Source organism: Pieris rapae, chromosome 1, assembly GCF_905147795.1.
Source record: "Pieris rapae chromosome 1, ilPieRapa1.1, whole genome shotgun sequence".
In the NCBI taxonomy this organism is placed as follows: Eukaryota; Metazoa; Arthropoda; class Insecta; order Lepidoptera; family Pieridae; genus Pieris; species Pieris rapae.
Window position 1 is genome coordinate 12,452,453 of NC_059509.1, and position 23,820 is coordinate 12,476,272.

Here is a 23,820-nt window from a genome sequence, read left to right on the forward strand (position 1 = left end):
GTGTAGCAGTGAAGGTAACTCACCTATTAATTGGATTCTATCTATAAATTTAAAAAAACAAGCTGGTTTTAACAACCTTAAACCTTTCGGCCTTTCGTTAAGACCAAAGGTTCGAGGTGGTGGGATTATCTCAGAGATATCTCAGGCTCACCACGATTCTTCTTCTTCGCCACTTTGAGCGTGTGAAAAATCACTTTGAAATGTGATATTCAAATCACATTTTTTGTTCAAAGACAATATCTTAAATACTAATTACACCTATTCACACATACATGATATTATTCTAGTGATATAATGGTGTATTGCGCATCTTCAGCTGTTTACATAGAGAACAACGCGTGCCGTCTCAATTATTACAATATTAATTAATAACAAAAGACATTCGTGGTCACTTACTGCTAGTATTACGACCATGAATTAAGTTATGAATGTACTACTACACGCAGAAGTTAACTAGGCACCTCGCGAAGTGTCATTATCGCCAAATCAGGTGCCAAGTTGATTTGAGCGTGTAGTAACTTACAATCGCAGTCATTCGTAATACTTGATAATTACTATGAGTCAATACTTTGAACTTTAAATATTTTTAAACCTAAACAACAAACATCCTTAATGAGTTGTCTGCAAATGAAAATATTATTTTACATTACAAGATTACTGCAGGTTTGTGTTATATACCTCTATGAACATGTGGAGAGTTCTAGAGAGATCTATGAACAAGGATTTGTAGGCCTCAGTTCTAGTTCATTTATATTTCCGGGTGAGTACTCTTTTACACAAATATGTATTTAATTAATAGGATAATAACTTGATCGCTAAAGCACGGTGTATTAGTCAATAACGAGTTCTAGAACATTTATATTTCTATGCAAAACAAGATGAAATCTACATCAAGATTGCATTGCCTGGACTACAGTTTATATACCGTCAGTGACTAGACAACTTATAAAAAATAAGGTACGAATACGAATTCCACCTGTATCACTTTGACGTCCGTCGTTTCACAACTAAATGTTTTTAAAGTGGTTTTTGGCGCACACCACCAATTATAAAAGTAATGTTAATTTAAATTTTTCTGGAAGCAGCTGAAGTATTTCTGAACCATTTCGACTTAATGCCCTTCAAGAAAACAGAGTGTCAATTATTAAGAGGCGACGCACTCGCGAGCACTGGAATTGAGAGTGTCCATGGGCGGCGATATCACTTAAGATCAGGGCAGCCTCAGATGCCCCTGTTGTAAAAAAAATAGTAGCACTACAACCTCCTTAGATTTTGCCTCAAATATCTGTTACTAAATAATGATCATTTTTTAACTATATAAGAGAGGCGTAAACAGAAAAAGGACTGTCCGCACCAGATGTTTCCTTGGTGACCGCGAGATTCAGACATAAGCTTTCGAGGGAAGAGAGAGATTAGTATATGGTTTTTTATAAGGTACATGATGCTGATCACCTTCTTGCCTATTAGACTGAGAAATGACAATGAAACAAATACAGAAATATGAGGCTTAGAGCTAAAAAGGTTGTAGCGCCAATGATTTTTTTTACAACTACTACTCTGTCACTGTCAGCCATAAAGTATACTTATGTATTTTTACTAGCCTCCATTTAACCAATTGTTATTGGTAGATAATTATCTTAAAAAATTAATAGCTATGTGCCTGTTCTAGTCAGACATTATAAATATGTTATTCTATTCATTTTTGCTCAACACAACAGTTCCATGTTAAAAGTTCTTTTTATAAAATTAAGAATTTCACAACATGCAATCATCATCATCATCATCAATCTCTCCTCAAGTACAATTCACCATCGCACCTCGGTCTACCGGTTTTTCTCTTACCACGAGTTGTGAGTTCAGAAAGGATCTTTGGGGTTATGTCCGTCTTTCGGTACACATGTCCCAAACTCAAAACATGCAATAGTTATTATATATACTTAGACAATTTTTTTTGCTTATTAAGAAAATTTACAGCTCACAACTAAATAATGTACTAAATATAAACAACATTTTACGCCAATAAAAAATCTTCATACATAATGTATTACTTAATTGGTACAAATAAAATCATTTTAATCCAGGCTAATATTACTAATAAAGAAATCAATAAACTAACTAAATCAGTTGAGGGTACTAACATATTTATTTCGCTTGTTTTTAGATAAATTTAGTCACTGTTTGAAATAAAGCCACCCACTGTGGTGCGACAAAGCGCGCGAACCGATTTTCACGGTATTTTTCCATTACGGGGAAAAATTGCACCCTCGTCGCTTCGATAATGCAGAATCTTCCCGGATGCTTATTATTTATTAGTTCCTTGCAAATCTTTTATACAGGGACCTTTTTATTTGTCTATAAGTAATAAATAATATTAAGCCTACATACTACACCTTTCATACATTGGTACAGGATTTTCACACTGACTAGGCAGACTTTAGTCTGTACCAAGAATCAAACCCATTAAATGTTCCTTTCCGAATAATATTTTCCGACAGGCGAAACGCATTACATATTATTTTAGGTATTTGAAGAAAATTTTAAATAAAAATTGTAAATAACCATTCATTGAGTTTTTTTTTTATCGTATTATTTATTTAAATTAAACTACAGTCTTAAAAGATTATGCCTGGCCACGCAAGCGCCACTGGTTTATTAATTTATATTGTAATACTTTTAACAATTCGTTGTTTTAAAGGTTTTATTTCGTACGGTTTTCTATAGTGTTCATAGCATGAATAAAGGCTATCCTGATATAAGTGTATCGTTTTAGAATGTAATATTTACACTTCGCTGGCTCAAAGACTTATTTTACACCTGTTTGCATGAAGTTTTCCTTTAACAAGCGGTCAGTGGACAATTGACAAAGGTGTGGTTAGTTCTCAGTCGTACGCATGACCGTTATCATTTTAATGGCCTTTATAACTTTGAAATTGTTTCTTCGCTTTGTATTTTTCGCAGATATGATATATGACAGGGCAAACTGGAGAGCATCCTATGTTAAATAATACCGTAAAATAATACTAAACAAAAGTGCGTTGCCAGCCTTTTAAAAAGTGTTAAGATGTTTCGTATGTTCTTAAAAAAAAGATTTGTTATTTTTTTTTAACTAAACGTACTCCTTATGAATATTAGGAGAATATTATTATAATATGAATCTAATTCAGAAGAAAACAAAAGATTTTATCAGATAGGCCAGATTGTAAATTATGTTTAAAGAATCATGTTTATACAAGTCTTATTATTTTAAATGTAGATAAAATGTTTTCATAAATAAAATGAATATATGACAAAGGTAATAAAGATTTTACTAAAATATAAACATGGCCTATCAACTTGTTATGTCAACAGTGTTATGATACTTATGAAACTCCTCATAATATTTTTTTAAGTATTATTAATTAATCTTATTACAGATTTTAGCGTGCGTAGCAGCGTTTTTTAATTTCGAATATGTTTTTCCTTCCATGTGTGAAATTGCTACTGAAACTTGTATGTAAAAACGCTACTAATCTACTTGCTTATAAAATTGCTTCATTTTTAACAGTTGATTAAATGAAAATTAGAAAAAAAATTTAAAGAGATACAAATTAATAAATAATCACCAAATACTATTGAGAGTCTAAGTGCGGAAACAGAGTCTACAAACCAATTACCAATAAGAGATTTAAATTGTAATTTGATTTTGAGATGAATCTTTAAAAGATTCTGCCACCAGTCCAAAAAAATACTTTTATAAATTGTCAATTCATTGAGCTTCTTAATCTTTTAGCACGTTCATATCGGAACATAGAGCCAATTTCATATGTATGAACATTCGATTACACACGCTATTGGTCAAGTATTTATCAATTAACACGAAATTTAATAGAGACAGCATCCAGCCATCGGCGTTGGGGTGAATTCCTCGTTTATTACCTGTAGTATGCGAGCGACTGACTCAAAGGACGTAGATGAAATATGAATTTTCAGTTGAAAGTACCTAATGTATTTGATTACGAGGACGTCTTTGACATAGTTTTACATAAGATATATTCACTAATAATAAACTATTTGTTTAAATTGTTTTAACAAATAATAGCACAATTTATTACATTACTAAAATAACCCGATATTTCGAATGGCGTGGAAAACAATATACTGTACTATAAAAAAAATACAAAATAAACAATGACAATAATCTTATACCATCTCCTTTGTGATAAAAAATTCAAGTATACTTTATTAACTCTATTCAACCTGCCAAACAACCTTTTAGTTTCCTAGAAATTACTAAGCCTTATTATAATATATATAACTAAGGTCTTGAATACCAGTAACTGGTGATTTTTATTTTTTCCCAAATAAAGTAAGCTTAATAAGTTTTTCCGTAACTTTTAACTAACTAACCTATTACCAGTATTACCATTACTATTAACCATTAAATAACTTTCTAGGTATAATTGGCTGATACCTAACTTGAGTATAGTTAAATAAAATAACTTTTAACCCCAATAGAATAAATGTGTTCTCTTCACCTTGACTGTGACATGGTCAATTTGAAACATAATTCAGTTTTCGCATGAACGGCCCCTTTTTAAATCTAATTTTCACTTCCATAACGTACTACACTAGTTGTTTTTTGTTATACGATTGAGAATAAATTTATTCGATTTTAGAGTTAAGGTCCTTCAAGAAGGTCCTTCACCCTCAGGCCCTCTGACATGCCCATGGGCATGGCGGTATCACTTAACTTTGAGGAATATCTTGCCCAGGCCTATACAAAAAAAAATAAGAGTAATTTTTTCCTCCAACATCGATTTTGTTCGCTTTGAAGTAGTCTTTTAGACCGTAGGGTTTAAGTGCACTGGCGCTAATTAAAGATTTAAGTAGGTATGCGCCTGGTAGATAGTACCGGTGACCATAGAACTGGTGCTTTCCTCGCTCAACGAATAGGTATCACAAAACAGCGAAGAATTGCTGCCAGCGTTAAAGGTACACTGCCACACGCATCAAATGTAATAAAAATTATTTTAATTTTTAATCATAAATAATTAAACATTTTCATCATTATGTATATTTTTGTGTGTTGAAAATAACAAACAAATAAGAGTAAGGGAGACTCGTCTAGGATAGCTTTTCAAAAGACTCGAGAAGAAAGATATTACTCATTAAGTCTGGGTTATATTTTAAATATACTTGATAATGGACAATTTAATCATCAATATGAGTAAATATTATTACGTATATTGTAGCGACATCTACGGTTACCGTTAACATAAACAATGCTAACCTTTCGTAATTTTAAATCAGAGGTCAATGATGTTACAATTGCGTAACGTGTATCGGTGTATCTTCAAATTTATTTTATACGTTAATAGGCATTAAAATTAAAAATGGTGTTGTATGTCATATTCTTGTTTTTACTTTTTAATAGATCATCAAACAGTAACTTAATTAAGGTAAGTTATTTTTTTAATAATTATTTTGTAGGTAATTAGATAATTGTCGAGTTTATGTATTTTGTTTACAAAATTCATAAAATGCGTCATACTGGTTGAGTCTTATTATACAACCCTAGAGATAAATGCGATTATCAATCTTCATAAAAATTTAATCCTTTTATTACGAATGTGACAATATAGAATATAGCTTAAATAGTCAAAGCATCATGCCAGCAGTTATCAGCTACCAACATATCAAAAAACGTCTCGTTCATTTAAACTATATTCTGAATATTTTTTTTGCCAGTCAGTCATCACTCATCAGTGTTATTTAGGTAATGGACTAAGTAGGTCCACTCTAAACAATTTTTTTTAAATATCAAACTAAAGCTTTAATTAACAAAATTAAAATTAATATTGTTCATGTGAAAAAGGTGTTTCTTAAAAACAAAGTTACATTATGGTACGTAAAATTAAAATTAATAAATTACAATCTTTCTTTACATTATGTAAAGTCACACTAAAGCTTTTATTACACACCAGGATATAACTGAAAAATAATGGATTTTAGAAAATGACGTTAATTTAGTACATGAACAATTGTAATATATTATAACGTCGCAATTTAAGATCTATCTTTTTACGAATTAAATAAACATCTTAACCTCATCACCGACAAAACGATGACAATTGACAACTATGCACGGGATGTATGGCAGCTCGCAAATTTTGACAATCGATATGCAAAATTAGAGATGCGTTCATATCTGACAAATGTTCTTTTATGACAGTCAATTATTAACAAGTTAATTACAATATTTTATTTCAGCCTCAATTAAATTCTCCCCGGGTATGTATAATCGGCGCTGGTCTCGCCGGAATAACGTCAGGAAAAAATTTACAAGATCAGGGAATAAATTTCACCATTTTAGAAGCTACGACTACTTTTGGAGGCACTTGGAGATACGAGCCAAGAGTGGGAGTATATGAAAATGGCCTTCCAGTGTTCTCAAGCATGTATAAACATTTAAGGTAACGCATAATTAATTAATATTCTGAATATTGCTTTCAATCTCCTTTATTTAGAAAAACGCCATCTCTGATGTCATTACTGAACTTAGTGAAATATTTCATGGTTCAATTTAGAACATAAAAAGCTCTTCATATTATATATTTTTTTTTAATTTCAGAACTAATCTACCAAAGCCTACAATGGAACTGTCAGGATTTCCGATACCTGATGATGTACCGTCTTTTCCCACATGGGAGGTCTACTACAAATATTTACAACGATATGTACAGCATTTTCAATTAGAAAAATATATGCAGGTACGTTGAATATGTAAGCATCAATCGGTAAAATATTAAAGCCCTGCAAATGCTACACGTTCCATTAAATACGCGGTTGTAGCGATAACTACAACGCTAACAATGTTATTTCGACCGCTAAATATATATACCGCTAACTTCTACTGAGGCCTTCGCGCCGGCCGCGGCGAGTCAGTTCTTATACTGGTGTTTTAAAGTCGGAGATAGAGATAGCGTGTTCTCCTCCACACAGTTCGTATTCTAGAAGTACATATACATTATCATAATAAGGTTCAATTCTTACGTTTTAGTTTCTCTTAATATACATGTATGTATTACTCTTTCTGTTGTACACTTCTGAACGTTTTTCTTAGAATAGCGGCTGGATGTCATTATAATATAATATCGCACTATTTAAAGAGAGAAGACACATTCTCAAGTTCTTGGATTATTTTCCCACTCGCAACTCTCAAGTCAGAGGGGTATCGAGATAATTTTAACTTAATAAATCTTAATCATTTTTATAGTATTGTATTATTCAAAATATACATTTTCAGTTCCAACACTATGTAACGCGTGTCTCCCGAGTGAATGGTGTATGGAGAGTGAGGCATAAATACGTTCCTACTGGTGAAGAGATAGAAGATGAATTTGATTACGTCATCGTTGGTACGGGTCACTTCAGTCAACCTAACAGACCTGTTCTGAATGGAGAGCATCTTTTTAAAGGTGAACATTTTAAGTGATTAATTCATCCCACGTAAACTCTGTAGTGTTACAAGATAATAATAATAAAAGCCTTTTATTCGCTGATCTCTTTAACTTACATGCTATTCTTGTAAAATGGTAGTATTCTTAAATGTAATTTACGTAGTATATTTATAGTATTAGTAGTAATTATGTATATTTATTAGCAACTACTTTGGTCAAGTTGTCTGTCAACATAGGCCTCCCCAAATTGTTCCACGTCGCTCTATCCTTGGCAGACCTTCTCCATCCTTTTGGTAGATCGTCCTCCCATCTTTTAATTTGACCTCCTCGTTTTCTTTTACTGATCGTTGGGTACCACTCTATTATATCCTTAGTCCATTTTTCCTATATTATTCCATATCCAGTCTAGTTTCATTTAAGTTTTCTTATTTTTTGTAAAACGTCACTGACGATAGTTTTTTTAGTGTTACAATATGAATAACATAATATTTATTATTTATTAAATACTTGTGACGATGTGAAGTTTGATGTGATGTAAACTTTGATCTTACAACCCGCTAGAGGCTGAGAAGAAAAATTAAGTTATAATTAGCATTTTGACTGGGAATCGAATCCGATATCCCAAAAGTCACCTTTACGAGACCTGTGGGAAATAAAAATGGAATTAGTATTTACCGTACCGATCGCAAATAAGTGATGTATGCAAAATTTCTGATGATGAGTTGACCGTTAGACAAACAAGTAGACCATCCGAAAAGATAAAACAATAAAGTAAGATGCCTTTTATACACAATTTTTCAGGTAATATCACTCATAGCCACGACTATAGAGAGCCCGATGCGTACAGAGGTCGCAAAGTACTGAGTGTCGGAGCAGGTCCTTCTGGGCTGGACATAACTCTTGACATCGCCACTGTAGCAGACACAATATACCACAGCCACCATTCACCAATGCTCTTAAAAACACAATTTCCACCGAACTACGTAAAGAAGCCAGACATAAAGGAGTATAACGAGACTGGAGTTACCTTCGTTGATGGGTCGTATGCCGATGTTGATGATGTTATTTATTGCACTGGTATGTTTTTTCTCGTACGTAAATGGTTTTTTTAAGTTAACAATGTGGCAATCACCACAATTTTCAGGGACTTATTTCGGGACGGATTATTGTATATGTTTTTGTGAGAAATAAAATAAATATATTATTATTATTATTATTATATTATTTTATTATATATCTTTCTTTTAATATGCCTTAAACCCAAAATTGGAAGACTTGTGTCAGGGACAGAATCCGATATCGCTTGCTTTTTTATAGGTAATGAATTGACATATTGGCTATTGAGCTACGGTATAAAGATTTGATAAAATCGTTTTCAGGATATCTCTTTAATTTCTCATTCCTGGACGAGAGTACAGGTTTAAACATTAGCTCCAAGAGCGTGAAGCCGCTGCACAAGTTCATGGTGAACATCAACGAACCCACACTTATCATCGTAGGTCTCATTGAGAAGGCATGCCTTGCGAAAGCTCTGGAAGCTCAGGTATGTCCAGAACTTTATTATTGATTTCTTTCTAACTCTATGGCCAGATATCAGCCAGATCAGCAATACTACATATAGACAAATAGTTTCGGAAAATCCAAGATGTCAGTAGTTACTTCAAAAACACAATTCTTAGAAAATGTTAGAGCAGTAGTACTTTATGATGGCCTTGTACATGATTTGAATATAACTTTTAATCAATTTAAATGCTAATTTATTTCATTTTTTATGATTAGTCAACTCGTTTGTAGTGCCGAGTTAATATTTTTTACGAGTAGTATTAGAGTAGAAAAAACGCAATCGCATTTTTTATAGTTTTATTTAAGATGAAAACGCGCATCAGGTTTTGACACCTGCGCATACGCCTGCGGTCATGATGATAAATCGATTGAGTGAAAAGTGAATGGCTCGCTCGGCGTTTAGCGCTGATTACGATATTTCCCTTCTTTTCGCACAAAGGCGTAACACAAAACAGAAACGAGTCTTGTAAAAATTGACAATAGGATTGTATTTTTACTACATGCTATAATATGTTGTTTGTAGTAAAAACTAATAAAAATAATTGTAACCAAACGGCTTCTCAGTCATTATTAAATCATTGCAACTTATCACGGCAGCGGTATAAACATACAATCTGCCCCGAATGCCAGATTGTGTAGACGAATAATTATAATTTTATAGGCACGATACACGGCGGCTTTAGTGAAAGGCAAATTCTCTTTGCCCTCAAAAGAGGACATGATGAAGGAGTGGCAGCAAAGAGCTGATGCATGTATGGAGCGAGGATTGACCCATGCGAAGTTACACTATTTGGCGGAAAAAGAGGTGTGTGAAATTTTTTACGTAATATTTAATGCCTCATAAAGTTTGTATCAGCCTCCAGACAAACTTCACTCATCAAAAGATTAAGTTTATTTATTTAATGAAATGAGTCTTGTTAATGTCTTTAATTTTTTTCATTACACATAGAATCTTGAAGCCTAGAATATATTATATATTAACATATTCCTTATCTGAATGTCAGAAAAATCTTATCAATGTACGCCTATATGAATAAAGTAAATAAAACAAAAATATGACATTTCTTAACACTACTAATTACCTAACAATATTTTAATAACCATATACATAAACGTGAAAAAATTATTATTTATATACTAAAGTTACTTTCTTTAATATGTATGTTAGGTTCCGACAACTTTGAGGATTTTTACATGACCTAAGCAGATTTTCTCTGACCCAATGATTACTTTTGGTTTTGTTGTACCATGTACCATTTGTTGATTGGTACCATGGTTACATTATGTCTCTAACATGACAATTGCTATATTATTATTAGGGCCTGTTTCACAATGTCCGGATAAGTTCCAAATAAGCTATTTATTACTTATTGGTAGGATAAATAGTATTTTTGCGTTTCACGACTGACAGATAGCGCTATACGTCATGAAATTCGAAGTATCTTATTTGGAATTTTTATCTTTCAAATAATTTATGTGTTGCATAGCTATTTGGCACTTTATCCATACATTGTGAAACAGGCCCTTAGTATTTTAGACTACGCTACTGTATTCTGGTCACCACCTTTCAAAATGCTCATAAATACCATTGAAACAGTTCATAAACGTTTCTTTAGAAAGCTTTGCAATCGTCTATACTTGCATGTACGAGGCTAGTTTGGACTACTTCCAATTAGATAAGAGTATCTCCTACACTATACTCCGAAACGTTCTTGTGAAATTTTCCTTTCTTTGTAATCCTAATCCTACTAGAACTAGTCTTCTATACGTACCGACGGCTCGCTTATCTGCTATCTTGCTCAAACAATTTAAGATTGATGAAAATATTGATATAGTTTACAATCTTCCAACTTACCGTAACTTTGTTTATCATGCTCTTAGTGAGATTTTTTTTCTAGCTTGTGTTTTAATGTAATTGATGTTTATGTGTGTAAAATTTATGTAGCTATTTATAATAAGGCCAAGACAATTGGTTTGGTTAAGTAACGTAACTCTTTTCAGGATGATTATTATGAAGAATTATCTCAAGAATCCGGTATAGTCAGAGTCCCACCTGTTATTTACAAAATCCGCCAGACAGACACACAGGCAAAGATTGATAATTTGTACACATATCGGAATTATGTTTACGAAATCATTGATGACAATACGTTCCTGCGGAGATTAGAAGGCGATACTGAAGCACATTAGTCTCGTCTGGGCATTCATTATTGTACGAAATTATGGGATATTCTATACGCACTGTATGTCATCCATAGATAACTAAACGGAGTAAACCCTGTTTCTCTGTGTCACGTTTAGGATCATCTTAAGCTAAACCAGATCTTTATGAACTAGCAGTTTGTTGAAATCTTAATAGCATAAAAATAAAAATAAAATTAATGGTTAATTTTCAATATTTATTGTCAGAAATGATAAGTGTAAAAAATGGTAACATTAATTTTAAATATTTAATTTAGTAGTTACTTCACAACAATTTTTATATATTAAAAAAAACACTACTTAATGTAGGTTGATAAGTTTATATTTATGTAAATATTTGTTAAATTTATGCATTATAAAATATATTTATATGTAATAATATTTTAATTCTGTCTTACTAATAAATGGTTCTGTTTTGAGTTTTCTACATTATTTCTTATTATATTCGAGTTCCCGTTTTACACCTGAACAACTATTATTTTGTCGAAAAACAAATCAAGCAATCAATCATATTATGATCGTATATTTACATATTTCTATTATCACTAAACATCACAGAGTTATCATTATTATTCTACAAACATTTATGAAAACGGGTATTTTCCATTATATTAATGATTTAAATCATATTTTCATTTACATTACGTTATGGCAAAGAGAACTAATTATACGATTTATTTCCTACTAACTAAAAGATAAATGTATATGTAAAATAGTTACTGCCTAAGCTTAAAAATGTTTCGTTTATATTTCGACATCAATCGGGCATTCTTGCGCCCTCTTGCCACCTCCGTTGTACCATCGCTTGTAATGGAATGGATCTGTCAGTTCATAGTCAAAATCTCGGTAGTTCAATAAATCCTCCAATCGGTATTTAGCATTGAAATCTCTGATATCTGTGAGGACAGGTGGTGCACGAGTGATGCCCGCCTCTTGTGTTAGATTGGCGAAGTATTGGTCCTGCAATAATATTACACTCCGTTTCAATACCTCAACAATTTATTACACACAGAAATCAACTTGGCACCTGCGTGGAATGTCTCTCGCCCATGACAGTCATATCAGCAAATTTAACATTTTATTAAGAAATAAAATTGTTTTATTAACCTATGGATAAAGAACTGTTACTAAAAAATTACTGATATTGATAAACGATGATATTATAGATAATCATTCGATATCGCGAGTGTCGAGAGGCCTTAAAGATTACTTTATTTTTTTATTGCAGTTACTACGTTACTATGACGTCATTACAGCGAGGTGTCTGGTTAAATTGTGAGAGTGATGGCAAATGTATTATGTGCAAATCTATTAATCATTAAGAAATACTGATATTCTTAGACTAAGTAAACAAAAATACGATAGAAATTACTCAAATTACCCCAATTTGGATGAATAATAAAAAAAAATTTGAGTTGGCTCAAATTGTATCTTTTATTTAAAAAGGCTTTACTCACCATGGCTGGTCCAACAAGGTTCACATCAACAATTTTCTTGTTCTTATCCTGTAGTGCGTATACATGCTGAAGCCACTTCTTCAGCATCAGTTCCTGCGAGGGCAGCTCAAACTTGCCGGCTATTAGTGCCGCTATGTATTCTGCCTAAAAATTCAGTATGTATATGATTTAAGTTGTCTCGAAAGTGCAATAAATACAGTACAATTAAAATAATAAGATAAAATGGAGTCACCCTGCTTCTTATTTATTTATCCTGCTTTATTTCGAGGCGAACAAAAAAAGGATTAATTTTTAAATTAAATAAGGAGATGCAAGAAGTGCAAAATTACATAATATTAACTATTTATGTACTTTTGCACTTCTTTTATACATTCTTTTATTTATAAAAGGCACGCCGTCGACTTTTTGGGTCTACGACACGCCGTTTCCTCACGATTTTTTCTTTCACCTGTGCATTTAATGGCACACCCGGGGTTCGGCCCTCAGGGATGAAAGAAAGTTGCTGCATTCGACATCTATATGTTTTTTTTTTAAACAAATAACATAATACATAAAAATATACCTAATAATGTTTTACATTACATATAATATAAAAGAACAGTAGACCTTCCCTTGCGCACTATTTAAAAATGTTTTTGAACTCACTTGTGCGTCCAAAACTCTATTAATAATTCCCTTCGCGATTCCGATAAAACTCATACTAGGGTGTCTTATGTTTACGATGTGCTGATGGAGAGGGAGAACGAATTTCCCAGTCAGAGTGAGGCCGGAACTCTTGTCTAAGAATGGATGGTCGTACTCGTATCCTGAAAATACAATAAAGGTTTGTATATTTCATTTTTCTATCAGTTTAGATCAACAACCCTCTTTCTATTTAATGAAGAAACTGATTAATCTCCTATCTGTTATTCTGATTTCCCTCTATCCATTCATTATATTATTGATGTCGTTCACCTTCACGAGCAAGAGTTAATTGCACAGATAAAAAAATCAATTACAACAGCAGGGTTTACGCGAACTTTTACTACTTCCTTGTGAAAATAATAATTAAATTACATATTATTATTAGAATATTTATTATTAAAACAATTTAATACCAATATAATATAGGACACGAAACCACCAAACGCTTAGTTCGAAACAACGTATAATGAAATATGAATACTTTTCAAATGCATAATGAAGCATATAAAAATGTAAAAGAGCCCAGGCTAATAAAGCGATGTCTGTAATAATATTGTATAAAATAAATTTTCAAAATGGTCGATCCCCTGATACCTTTAATGATAATTACTGTTCATATCAAAGACCTATACTTGCTACACGAATATAAGCGATAACTGTCAATAATATAAAAATCATTTAGATTTTAAATCGGTTTAAAAACCTTCATTATCCGTTCAGTCACCTTTTTAATGGTAAAATGTATCAGGTTCACGAAGATTATGGTTATAATTTATGATCATCGAAATAATCGCGAGTCGTTTTGCTTTTTATATTCTTGAAAATTCTTTACTTAAAAAAGATTGTATATTAAGGGCCTGTTTCACAATGTATGGATAAAGTACCAAATAGCTATGCAACACATAAATTATTCGAAAGATAAAAGTTCAAAATAAGATACTTCGCTTTTCATGACGAATAGCGCTATCTGACAGTCGTGAAACGCAAAAATACTGTTTATCCTACCAATAAGTAATAAATAGCTTATTTGGAACCTATCCAGACATTGTAAAACAGGCCTTTAATGTTTATGTATCTTAACGATAAAGCTTTAATATTTTAGCTGTTACCATAAAAGTGCTAATATGAAAATAAATCAATGTGGCAATCTTTATCCAACTGTGTCCAACTATAGAAAGTATGACTACGCGATACTATTTCGCCTACATAAATCTAAGATTCCTTCCTATAACTAATTGATTTACATATTCATATGCTGTTGTGATAATTTATTTTTTAATTAAATATATTAACTTTAAAACGTTTTTATTAATATAAAAACCCTCAATTAGAAGTGTTGCATGTTCTTTTACTCCCGTCCCATAAAGAAACATGTTACCATAAAAGTAATTTTTTTTTTAATAAATCAATGCGGCATACACATGCCTTTATCTAAAGGACCTTAATGATTAATTAACCATGTATAGTGTTGTAGGAAGTTTACCTGTGCAACATATTACTACATCTACGTCCTCTTTCGTATCATCTTGGAACACAACACTATTGGACAAAAACGCCTTCATATCGGGTTTCTTCACGAAGTTTTCTGGGAATTTCGGTTGGTTGTATGTTATGTGGTGGCTATGAACCAGTTTCTCTGTGATGTTCACTAGGTGAGTGACGAGATCAAGGCCGGAGGCTCCTGCGCCGACAATGAGAACTTTTTTGTTTTTAAACGGATCCGGCCCCTTGTAATCGTGACTGTGCATAATTTTTCCTGGAAAATAACAGAGCTTTAGAAAACAAAATAAGACGCGAATTTAACACAAATAAATCCACTTTAAAATTTTAATAATAAAGTATTTAAATAAACCATAGTATAAAATAAATTCACCACGAAAATGCAATTACAACATGCTTGTTTCATCTTCTACATCTTGCCTTATTAATCATAGCAGGCGTCTATACAAGGTTGTTTATTTATTACTTGGAATTTTCAATGTGATTCCGTCGTACGCATAAAAAATATGTCGTTGCGGCATATTCGAATTTGCCCATATTTTCATTGCACAATATTTATTTGTTTTAGTATAGAAAAAATAATAAAAATATGATTTATTCATATAACTTAATGTACACTTGTGACAGTAAAAAAATGGTTCTAAATATTCATTTCCATTTTGCTAATCTGCCAGTTCCCAAATCAAGGGCGTAGAAGGGATGAGAAGACTCGTAATAATCGCTCCGACACCTTAAAATCAAGGCAATACTAAATGTTTGTAAGTACCTACAACCATTACTTCATTCTCCTCTAGCTAGTTGACACTGATGTATTTCCGAACCGATTCAACGTAGGCTTCTTAAAGACCAAGCTACTTAGAGAGTACCAATTCTAAAAAGGACGGAAATGCACTCGCGAGCCCTCTGGCGTCTGAGTGTTTTTAGTATTACTTAACTTCAGATGAGTCTCCTGCCCGTTTGCTCCTTCGTATATAAAAAAAAAGGAATATAATTTTTCTTACCTTTAAAAGTATTCATCCCTGGAACTTTGGGCATTCTCAGTTTAACATACTGCCCGTTAGCAACTACAATGAAATCACATTTGATTGTGTCGTTATTCCGTTCATTTGTTTGAGTATACGTCAAGTCCCAGTGTTTGCCTGCCCGTTTTACTGATTGGACGTAACTGTTTAACTTTAACAAAATATGTTTTGTGATCATACAAATCATTTAAAGTATTTACAGAAACATCTTTTGGATATAGTTCTGTGTTTACATTTTCCTTAAATACTAGTGTTGTTGCAATATTTATGACTACAATTTAAAAACGAAATAAATTGAATACAGTTGCGTATGAATATATATAATATTATCTATCAAGCCACAAGTTAAACGGCGCTGTTTAGTTAAAAAGCTAGGTTGTTAATTGAACGTCCTATTAAGCTAGTTAGCTGCAACATATCCATCATATATAAGGTTGACTACGCGATACAATTACGCCTACATATATCTATTCCTTCTTCCTATAATTAACTGGTTTATCTTCCTATGAAAAAATGAAATATGTTTATTATGGAACATAAGATACCGCTACCATTAAACGTTAACAGTAACGTCATTAAATTTGAATCTCTTCTTTGCTGTGCTTTTTATATCAAGTTTTAAATTGTTAAGGATATTTATGTTGATTATTATTATGTTAGTATATTATTATTGATGAATATCGTGGTGACCTAAGCATGTTTAATAATTAATTGTTCTTACCTCACAATGCAAAACAAGATTATAATTATGACAGATAATAACAATCGTAAATCGTTTCATTCGTGTATCTTTGTTGCAAATAAGGATGTGCTTATTAGGATAATCATGAATATGGATTACAAGGTAAGTTGGTTAAATAGTATCACGATTTAAAAAAGTATAGTATTCATCTTCATAAATATTATAGCATTTTGTTCAATAATTACGTTTCATGTTAAGGTAAAAATTACAAATGTATTAAGAACCTCCCAAGTAATAAATATGGTTGATTTTGTCATATTTTGAAAATCATGTATTTTGTAACAAAATTTGAAGATTATTAAACTTTAATAAGCAATCACTTACTTGAATATTATCGAGTAATTGAAAGTGTTTTGCGAAGGACGTCAAGTATTTGTAGAAGCAGGTGTTTGTCGGGTAAGATGGCGTAGAGTCCGGAAACGGAAAACCACTGTACTCCATCGTTTGACGCGGTGTATTTGTCCTGAGAAATAATAATTTATGATATTTCTATTTTGGCGATGTTTTATGGCGTGGCATGTACGCTAAAGGAAATTCTTTCTACGTGCACAATTAACATATTCTCGTGGGCGGTAAGGCGACATGTCTTATGTCTTAAATTCTTACTATTATACCCTGAATATCTCAGAAGGTATTCTGCATGCCCAAGACAAATTATAAAAATAATGCAACGTGATGTGCAATACATTGAAACTATTAATACTTTGGCCCGGTTAAAATGATTTCCTAAGCTTTACTTATATGCATAACAAACACTTTCGATAAAACGGATTCCGACCTTCGCTACTAGTTAAAAACGTTTGGTGAATATTAACAAGTCCCATAGTCGTAGATCGAAGCACTATTCTTAGAGATCTCGCTTTATTAACGTGAGACGCTATATCCGGCGATTTTTTTTATTTATCTATAGCGAGAGATAAATAAAGGTGTTTTAATTTTTAAAATACGATAACATGTTTTACCTTTTCACATACAAATTAGCTTAAATGAGCTAACCCATTTTAATGATAAGGACGGAGATTAGTATAAAAATGCGCGTCAAATTCGACGTGTGTTTTAGTTGAGTATTAAAAATGCCATTTTTTTACGAAATTCTAGTGGTTTTGATAAAGAATTTGCCCAAAATTAAAAAAACTAATATGCACTTTAAGAAAAGATACCTACGATTTATAAACGTTTGGAACTTTAGATCCTCACTTAAATGTTCAATAGTTCATAATATTTCAAATACTGGGTCAGCCTCTCAAACGCTTTACTTAAGTCAAACCTAAATAAAACCTGTTTAACGGTGTTTCCTAATCAAGTGTATTATGCAATTATTCAAATTTTTTTAAGTAAAAAAAAATTTATGAATCTATTTTGATTTTGGTTATTTTATGATTCGAATTGACATTCTCATTTCAACAGGTAAAAATTTTCAAAGAAAATGTAATACGTATTTTTATACTAAGTTTGGAAACGAAGTTGCAATGAGAAGGCAATGAGACAGTTTCAATTTCTTGCCTTATTAATTGACAGTATCTGACAGACATTTAACAGTATCTTTTTCTACAACTCTGAGATATTTATATAGTGAACTATTTTTTTTATATAGCTGAATTGATTACATTGCATATTTATTGAGAAAGAAAATATGATCATGAAACAGATACAGAAATGAACAGCACCATAGCCAAGAACTGTAGCGCCATATTTTTCAATCTATCTACTAGTGTCAAAATTGACATTGTAACGTTATTAAAATCTATATGTCATTTCAATTTGTTAGCTGTGGCAATAAATAAGCAACTATATTTCACCTGAGATTCTTATAGGTGCTGGTAAATACAGGTGTTCCATATTCGTCATATCCAACGTGGGGGTCGAACCTCCACGTGCCTCCAATATTACTTGAAGCTTCAAACACTCTAAAGTTCTGACCAAATTCCTTTAAATATCTTGCGGCTGCTAATCCTGAGAAGCCGGCGCCTATCACGCATGTCAATGGCTGAGGTGGGTCCGGAGACAGCGTCTGGAACAAAACATAAAAAAATTATAACTATTTCTTTAATTTTGTTTTATTTGGGCATATAATGTTTTAATAATCGTTTAATATGCTACACATATTATATGTGTAAAGCACATAGAACGTCGAAATATAATCAACAAGAAGATAAAACTAATTAGTTTCAAACGCAAGTTTGCTACACACACATAATTTAAATTGTTTCGCAACGCCATGTTACGTAAAACTAATATAATTATACTATAATTATAATTTGTTTCATTGACAAAGCAAATATCATTAAGAAAGAATAAAATACGATTTATACATATTAATTCATTGTAATGTAATTAGCGTAAATGTGAACGTTAAAGGCATAAGAAAGAAAAATACCTACATTTAAGTAGATGCATAAAAAATGTCAATAGTAGAAAAAAACTAAATCTAACTGACAGTTATTTCTAGCCAACAATATCTCTATATCATACAGTGGTATCAGTATTTGCAGGTACATACCACACTTCACTAAGGCCAAGCGTGCCTGCCAAGATTCACAATGCGACACCTCATTAATGTGTCACTGACTTAAACAGCTTACTTTTTAACTCATTATTAATCCAAGTTTAAGATCAACGCAAAAATGTATGACCGTGATTAACTACTAGAACAATCGCTACAGGTTTCTATTTAATTGAATTATACATTATGTATTTTATAATTATATATTATGTACATAATATTTAAAGGAATTCGACAAATGTCGGTGTATTTTAAATCGAATGTCATTTGTTATAATAAAGTGTTGCACAATCTTATGCAAACGTATTTCTTTTTAGAAGCGGGAAAAACCAGAAGATTTCTCCTGAATAAAACTAATTAGATATACGCCAAAATATTTGATTTCCTAAGTTTATATCTAATTTCATTCATCAATTTAAACGATCAATCATCATATATTGTAGACATTACTCGACTCGACTGGCGAATAATATTACATTCGCATTTAAATCTGTTTATTAAAAACGATTTCATATTAGTAGGTACTATTTTTATATTGTGGGTAAAAGTCAATAGCTAGATGCAGGTGGTACCTATGTGGTATTCACTATTGTCAATAACTAACCAACACTCCGCCTATGTGTGATGCTGTAACAGTGGTCTTTGTCCGCATCCCGCCACGAAATCTTTAGTATTCGCGTAAACCAAAAACAATATTATCTTAATTATATAATATTAATAAATATATTATTTTTAATCTGTATATGTATAATGCATAATATGTATTTAATAAATAACCTTAGATAAAAAGGTTAGTTAGGAATTGATTGTATTTAATAACCAAAACCGGAAATCGTTGGTACGGTTAGGTATTCTTAAGGAAATAACATTGTTTTTGTTTTAAAGTCTACCACTCTAGATTAAATTAAGTTCAATCAAATAGACACGGTATCTATACGAGTAAAAGATCTAAATTATTTTTTAAATGCATGGCCTTGAAGCATAACATTCAAGCCATATAATTACTATTAAAATATAATTAAATAATTGCTACAACTAGACACGTAAGTTAATCAAATATGAAGGACGCGGATCTACGTTCCCTTTGTTACTTTCAATTACCCACTTTTTGTCGAACAATGACTTCACACCTCTCATTAGGATATGTGACGTAAAGTGCTAAAAAATGCATCAAGTATGGACACGAATGCAGTCAAGGCTTACGACTCGTTAAGATAACGGTTGGATCGTTACCCGCATTTTACCATAAATTAACCTCTTTAGATCGCACGCTTTAACAGAATGTACTCTTACATCTATATACATATCATTCAACTGTACGTGTGAAATACTGAAATACTCTTCAACTCCCGAGTTGTATGTTTTTTCTGTATGCGTTTTAGGTTAACAAATCAGCGCGGCAGATGGCGCGGCAGATGGCGCTGCAGTCTAGGTTAGGTTATATCTATACTGAAACTAAACAGCTGGTTTTTCAGGTACGAGTCTCGGATAACTTAACTGGTTGAGCTCCTGGCGCGTAACCGAACGATCCCCAGGGTTCGATTCCCAATCTGAGCCAATCACTATATTATGTGTCTTTCATTTTATACTTTGTTCAATATCATAATCGCTTGAAATATCATGCAGGACAACGTCTGTCGGGTCCGCTAGATTCATATAAAATGTCAAAATAACGTAAATATATATCATTACTTAAATAAATATAAATGTGTTTAAAAGATATCATTTAGCAGTGCTGGCTTAGTAGCTTTAGCGTGCTACTCTGATCCCCGAGGTCGTAGCTTTGATTTTCTGTCTGTGTACACATCTAACACGATTGTTTGTAAAATAATGGAAAACATCATGAGAACGTGTTTAATAACCAAAAAGACGACGGCGTGTGTCAAGCACAGAAGGCTGATCGCTTATTCGAAAAAACAATGATCATGAAACAGATTCAGAAATCTCAGACTATAAGGTTGTTACGCCTACTGCTTTGGTTATACAAACGTTATCACCTATCGAAAATTGTTGGGTCTTTTGTTTCCTTACGATGTTTAACCAAATCTTAATTACGCACATCGAAAAATCATTGGTGTACAGACGGAGTTTGAACGCACACCTACAAGGTTGCGAGTCGTGTTTAACAAGGCCAACATTACTGTATAAAAACAAAACAAAGACACAAGCAGCCCCCACAGCCTTTACAGTAATGTCCCATATAAAGTAACTCAAGGGATTTAACACTCATTGTCCACTTTCGCCGGCCTATTAAAAATATTCTCCGATGAGTTGGTTAAATATTAATTATGAATCAACCTGCATCGTGCTATTATTCGTCCATGACACCAATGTTCAATGGTGCATCTACCGTGGCTGTATAAACCTGTACGTCCATATTTATTACCATGCATTTATTTCGCAAAATGCATAACATTTTATTGGCCTCCAATTTTGATTTTTCAAGTTTCTTGCCGTCACACGATACGTCATCTTTAACAGATGATTTATATACATTTTCTACCCTTTTGCGGCTTTTTCCTATTGCGATAATAAGGTCCGCAGCACTACATATAATGTCACTATTATTAGTAATGACAAAATGCAAGAAGTGCAAAAATACATATTACATATATAATAAGAAGAAAAAAAACTTAACAGGAACAAAAAAAAATAAACTTAACTAATGCAGAATACACGAAAAACAAAAAGTAAAAAGTGCACATGAATCATGATAATTTAATTCAAGATCATTATAAAAAGGAGTCCCTTTAGACAAGGTTCCGAAAATCTGGCAGCGTGACCCTTTGCATTGCGAGAATAATTCTTTGTCCGAGGTTAACCTAACCATTTGGTATTTCCTTAAAAAGCCTTATTTTAAGGTCAAATATTTTTTTAAATATTAATTTATGTAGGCTGTAGGATTACTTTATATGCGCTAATTAAATAAGTTTATATAAATAAATTATTTTCCGGCATGTTTTGAAACATTATAGTTTGCTTTTTTTAATAAGTACTGTTACTGTTATGTGAAAGGAGAATAACTTGGTTATAATTTTGAACAAAACAATTATAATCTTAAAACGAGCTTTATTAAGTGCAAAAAATGAGTGTAGTGACATAATTGCCTGTTCAACAAGTTTTCTGTTGAACAATCTTATGTGCGTAAAACATAAATAAACATTGAATTGCATTTATTACATTGCTGTGATCCTTGCAATCTAATTCTAGCGATATCATTCTAATAAAATTTTAACAATAGGTATATTTAGATACAAATATTTAATTAAACATGTTGGCCTTTGACTACTGGATTCATATTAGAAACGATGCCTATCTGCATTATTAATACCGTTGTATTTAATTCAAAATATATAGTTAATAATTATTTAATTATCTAGCTAGCTTGCCCAAAAGAACTCCTTTTAATAGTGTATGTTAGTAATTTTTTTTTATGATTACCTATTGTTTTTTGTTATTTTAATTTGTTTTAGCTGTAAGAATACTCTATATACGTTTATTATATTTAGTTTTCATATGAGTATAGTGAACATATTATAACCTCTTTACTTAACTATTGAAGGTTTTATTTTTTCGTAAGGATTTATTACCGATTTAACACCTATTAGTTAAATTAACAAAAAAGTTTACAAGTCTTATAGTAAATATAATGATTTACTATTATTTTTCTGGCGCAAATGCCATCATATCGTGTATTACAATTTAATGGTTGAATGTATTTAAAAAATCTATACGGTTTGATAATCCACGATGACTTTAGACTCTCCAAGCATACATTGATTACCCAGATCTTTCTAACTTGGGAGTTACGACTAGCCGGTTGCGAAACGTTTCCCATACATAATATTACAACTTTCTTTACAATGCATAATTACTCTTTACTAGCTTCGTGTGATAGTAACTTAGAATAAATGATTAATTATAGAAAAAATACTACTTGTATAACACTAAAATTGGTTTCATTAAAAGTAAAATTAAATAAATAATTAATAAAATTTTAGCGTACTTCTAAAACTAATAAATATTGTTAAATGTTTTTGTTTTGTTCAAATATTAAGGCTTCGTAAATTATTAAAAGTCAAAATATTAAAATAAGCTTTAAAAAAACTACTCTACCTTATCAGGATTAATAAAAAAAGTAATGCAAGCTTTTTAAAAGCTCTTGTAGAAATATAAATACCCACCACATCTCCGTCAATCGTTGCACTATGAACATAAATGTTAAACAAAAATATTACACATGTCCACAATCTCTTCATTTTTTATTCACAAATTACGAAATTCGAAAGAGGCGAGTCAGAGACGTGCAGAGACCGCAAGTGAGGAGTGAGGTTTGTGCACAGGTTTGTGAGGAGTTGAGTTTAGGACTCACACGAGTTACGAATTTCTTAACTTGATTTAGATAAGTTGTGACAAAGTTATTAACTTATTTAGGTTCTTTTTTATACCTAGCATGATTTTGTTCTGTGATACTAATTTTATGGTTTACCTAGCTATGTATGACAACCTACTGTAAAAAAGTATGTAAAATACCAGGTGATTTTTTTCAATTTTTTTATGAACTTTATATGTGACCTAAATTGATATTAAAGCAAATAAGTTATACATCTTTTAAAGAATGCAACGTAAAAATGATGTTTTTTTTTTTAAATAATAGTTTAACTACTAAACACACCTATTCGAAGATAGTTTGTGTTTTTTTGAATAA

At 31.7% G+C, this 23,820-nt stretch overlaps 2 protein-coding genes across 4 annotated transcripts; one reads left to right on the plus strand and one right to left on the minus strand.

Moving 5' to 3' along the window:
* The first annotated feature begins 5,289 nt into the window (after positions 1–5,289).
* Positions 5,290–11,259, plus strand: LOC110997462 (senecionine N-oxygenase). 3 transcript variants are annotated; one of them, XM_022265625.2, is made up of 8 exons: positions 5,290–5,438; positions 6,250–6,452; positions 6,611–6,749; positions 7,286–7,457; positions 8,241–8,516; positions 8,819–8,982; positions 9,664–9,807; positions 11,004–11,259. In XM_022265625.2, exons 1-8 carry the CDS (start codon positions 5,373–5,375, stop codon positions 11,190–11,192), a joined length of 1,353 nt encoding a protein of 450 aa, XP_022121317.2. In that variant the 5' UTR covers positions 5,290–5,372; the 3' UTR covers positions 11,193–11,259. The 3 variants fall into 3 exon arrangements, with proteins under 3 accessions (XP_022121317.2, XP_022121319.2, XP_022121318.2); XM_022265627.2 differs by lacking the exon at positions 5,290–5,438 and adding an exon at positions 5,738–5,755; XM_022265626.2 differs by lacking the exon at positions 5,290–5,438 and adding an exon at positions 5,745–5,883.
* A 276-nt stretch (positions 11,260–11,535) lies between these two features.
* Positions 11,536–23,460, minus strand: LOC110997463 (senecionine N-oxygenase). The gene is made up of 8 exons (XM_022265628.2): positions 23,297–23,460; positions 18,409–18,620; positions 16,934–17,072; positions 15,847–16,018; positions 14,829–15,101; positions 13,307–13,467; positions 12,662–12,805; positions 11,536–12,164 (listed from the first exon to the last, which is right to left on the minus strand). Exons 1-8 carry the CDS (start codon positions 23,369–23,371, stop codon positions 11,949–11,951), a joined length of 1,392 nt encoding a protein of 463 aa, XP_022121320.2. The 5' UTR covers positions 23,372–23,460; the 3' UTR covers positions 11,536–11,948.
* Between the last annotated feature and the right edge of the window lie 360 nt (positions 23,461–23,820).